Raw genomic sequence first — 1,565 nt, forward strand, 5'->3', positions numbered from 1 at the left:
ACAGACGGGGCTGCTGTTAACATCGGTGTGTACAACGGAATTGTGCCACAACTTCCGGCGCGAGTTCCACGCGTGTGCTCCACTAGCGCCCACCTCCACCCCTCCCGTTGACGTTCAAAACAACACCCACCACACCCACCACACACAGAACTTTGCGTGGACAGCCCTGAGTACCAAACATTATCTCCTGGTACTCATTTGAGTAACTCACTAAGAAAGTTATGTGCACCCCTGTATATATATATATATCATATTTGCCATAGACTCATATTCATGAGTGTATGGCAATCCCAACAGTGTGTCTCTGCAGTTTGAGCGCTCCTTGAATGTGTCTCGTCAAAAACAATGAAGATGCCCGTTCATTAAACGCTTATGGGTACGGCCCCTTAGTGTTGTCTTACCTCGGTGAGTTTGCGGTGTAACATCTGGAACTCAGTGAGTTTCCTCTGAACGTTCCAGCGACTGTTAGCCATCTCCTCTATTTCCACCAGGCTGACACACACACTGTAGGAAGCCACTGTCTCTCCACCCTCTTCTGCTGCAGCCTGAAACAAACAAATGCCTAAATGACTACACAAAAACAGCATGACAAAACAATTGAATCCTTGTACAAGAATATACTGTATTCCCCTGTCCATAGTTGCTCCAGTGGACTGAAGGCACAGTTATAGATAGAATCGGAGGGAAGACACCCCTCTTTAATGGTCACACATGCAGAGCACACAGCACACAGTGACATTTGGCCTCTGCATTTAACCCATCCTAGTACCAGGAGTCTAGTACTAGGATATGCATATTAGTTAGCTTGTTACTTCCACTAGTGGAACTAGCCATTTAATGTTTGTGAGGATGCAAGAAAACTAATATTTGTTTACCTCAGCAGTAGTGATGGTAGCCCTCCAGTGGCCCAGGTTTTCACACCACCAGTCCGTCCTGGAGATGTGCTGCTGCAGCTCACCGTGTTCTTTCTCCATGGCTCCGATCTCTTCCTTTAGTTTGCTCACAATCTACACACACACACACACACACACACACACACACACACACACACACACACACACACACACACACACACACACACACACACACACACACACACACACACAACATAGATGTAACTACTGTAGCATGCTAATCATACTTAAACAAAGACGGGACTTAATTAAGAATAAATGTAGTTTGGGTTTGTGATGTTTTAAAACTTCCTCAAAAGTGTCATGATTGTTCTGAATATAAATTGTTACCGAAGCCCTGAGAGGCAAAAAGCGGGAAAGTAAAAGATAATGTGTGTCTGTGTAATACTCATTTTGGCCAAAAGGGGGCAACACTACACTATGTACAAAATACTGAAAGCACTGATGTTTTCTTCCAGGATAATTTTTTCTTTACCGATGCACCATATTTAATTATTTACTATTTTATTTATGCTCCTTTTTATTCATTCTAAAATGCAAAAACTGTCAAGAAAAGCAAATTCCCCCTGGGACTATAAAAGTATTTCTCATTCTGACTGTGCTTAGAGTGCCAAAGTTAAGCAACTTTGTTTAAAAAAGAATATTTTATAC

At 42.7% G+C, this 1,565-nt stretch overlaps 1 protein-coding gene across 1 annotated transcript; it reads right to left on the minus strand.

Moving 5' to 3' along the window:
• Positions 1-401: 401 nt before the first annotated feature.
• On the minus strand, positions 402-1,037 carry LOC104959141 (sorting nexin-25-like; the record flags this gene model as incomplete). Its single annotated transcript, XM_010787002.1, has 2 exons — positions 876-1,037; positions 402-545 (listed from the first exon to the last, which is right to left on the minus strand). Coding segments are annotated over exons 1-2 (243 nt in total), but the record flags the coding sequence as incomplete, so codon positions are not given.
• Positions 1,038-1,565: the final 528 nt, after the last annotated feature.

Source organism: Notothenia coriiceps, unplaced genomic scaffold, assembly GCF_000735185.1.
Source record: "Notothenia coriiceps isolate Sejong01 unplaced genomic scaffold, NC01 NC01_scaffold00001101, whole genome shotgun sequence".
In the NCBI taxonomy this organism is placed as follows: domain Eukaryota; kingdom Metazoa; phylum Chordata; class Actinopteri; order Perciformes; family Nototheniidae; genus Notothenia; species Notothenia coriiceps.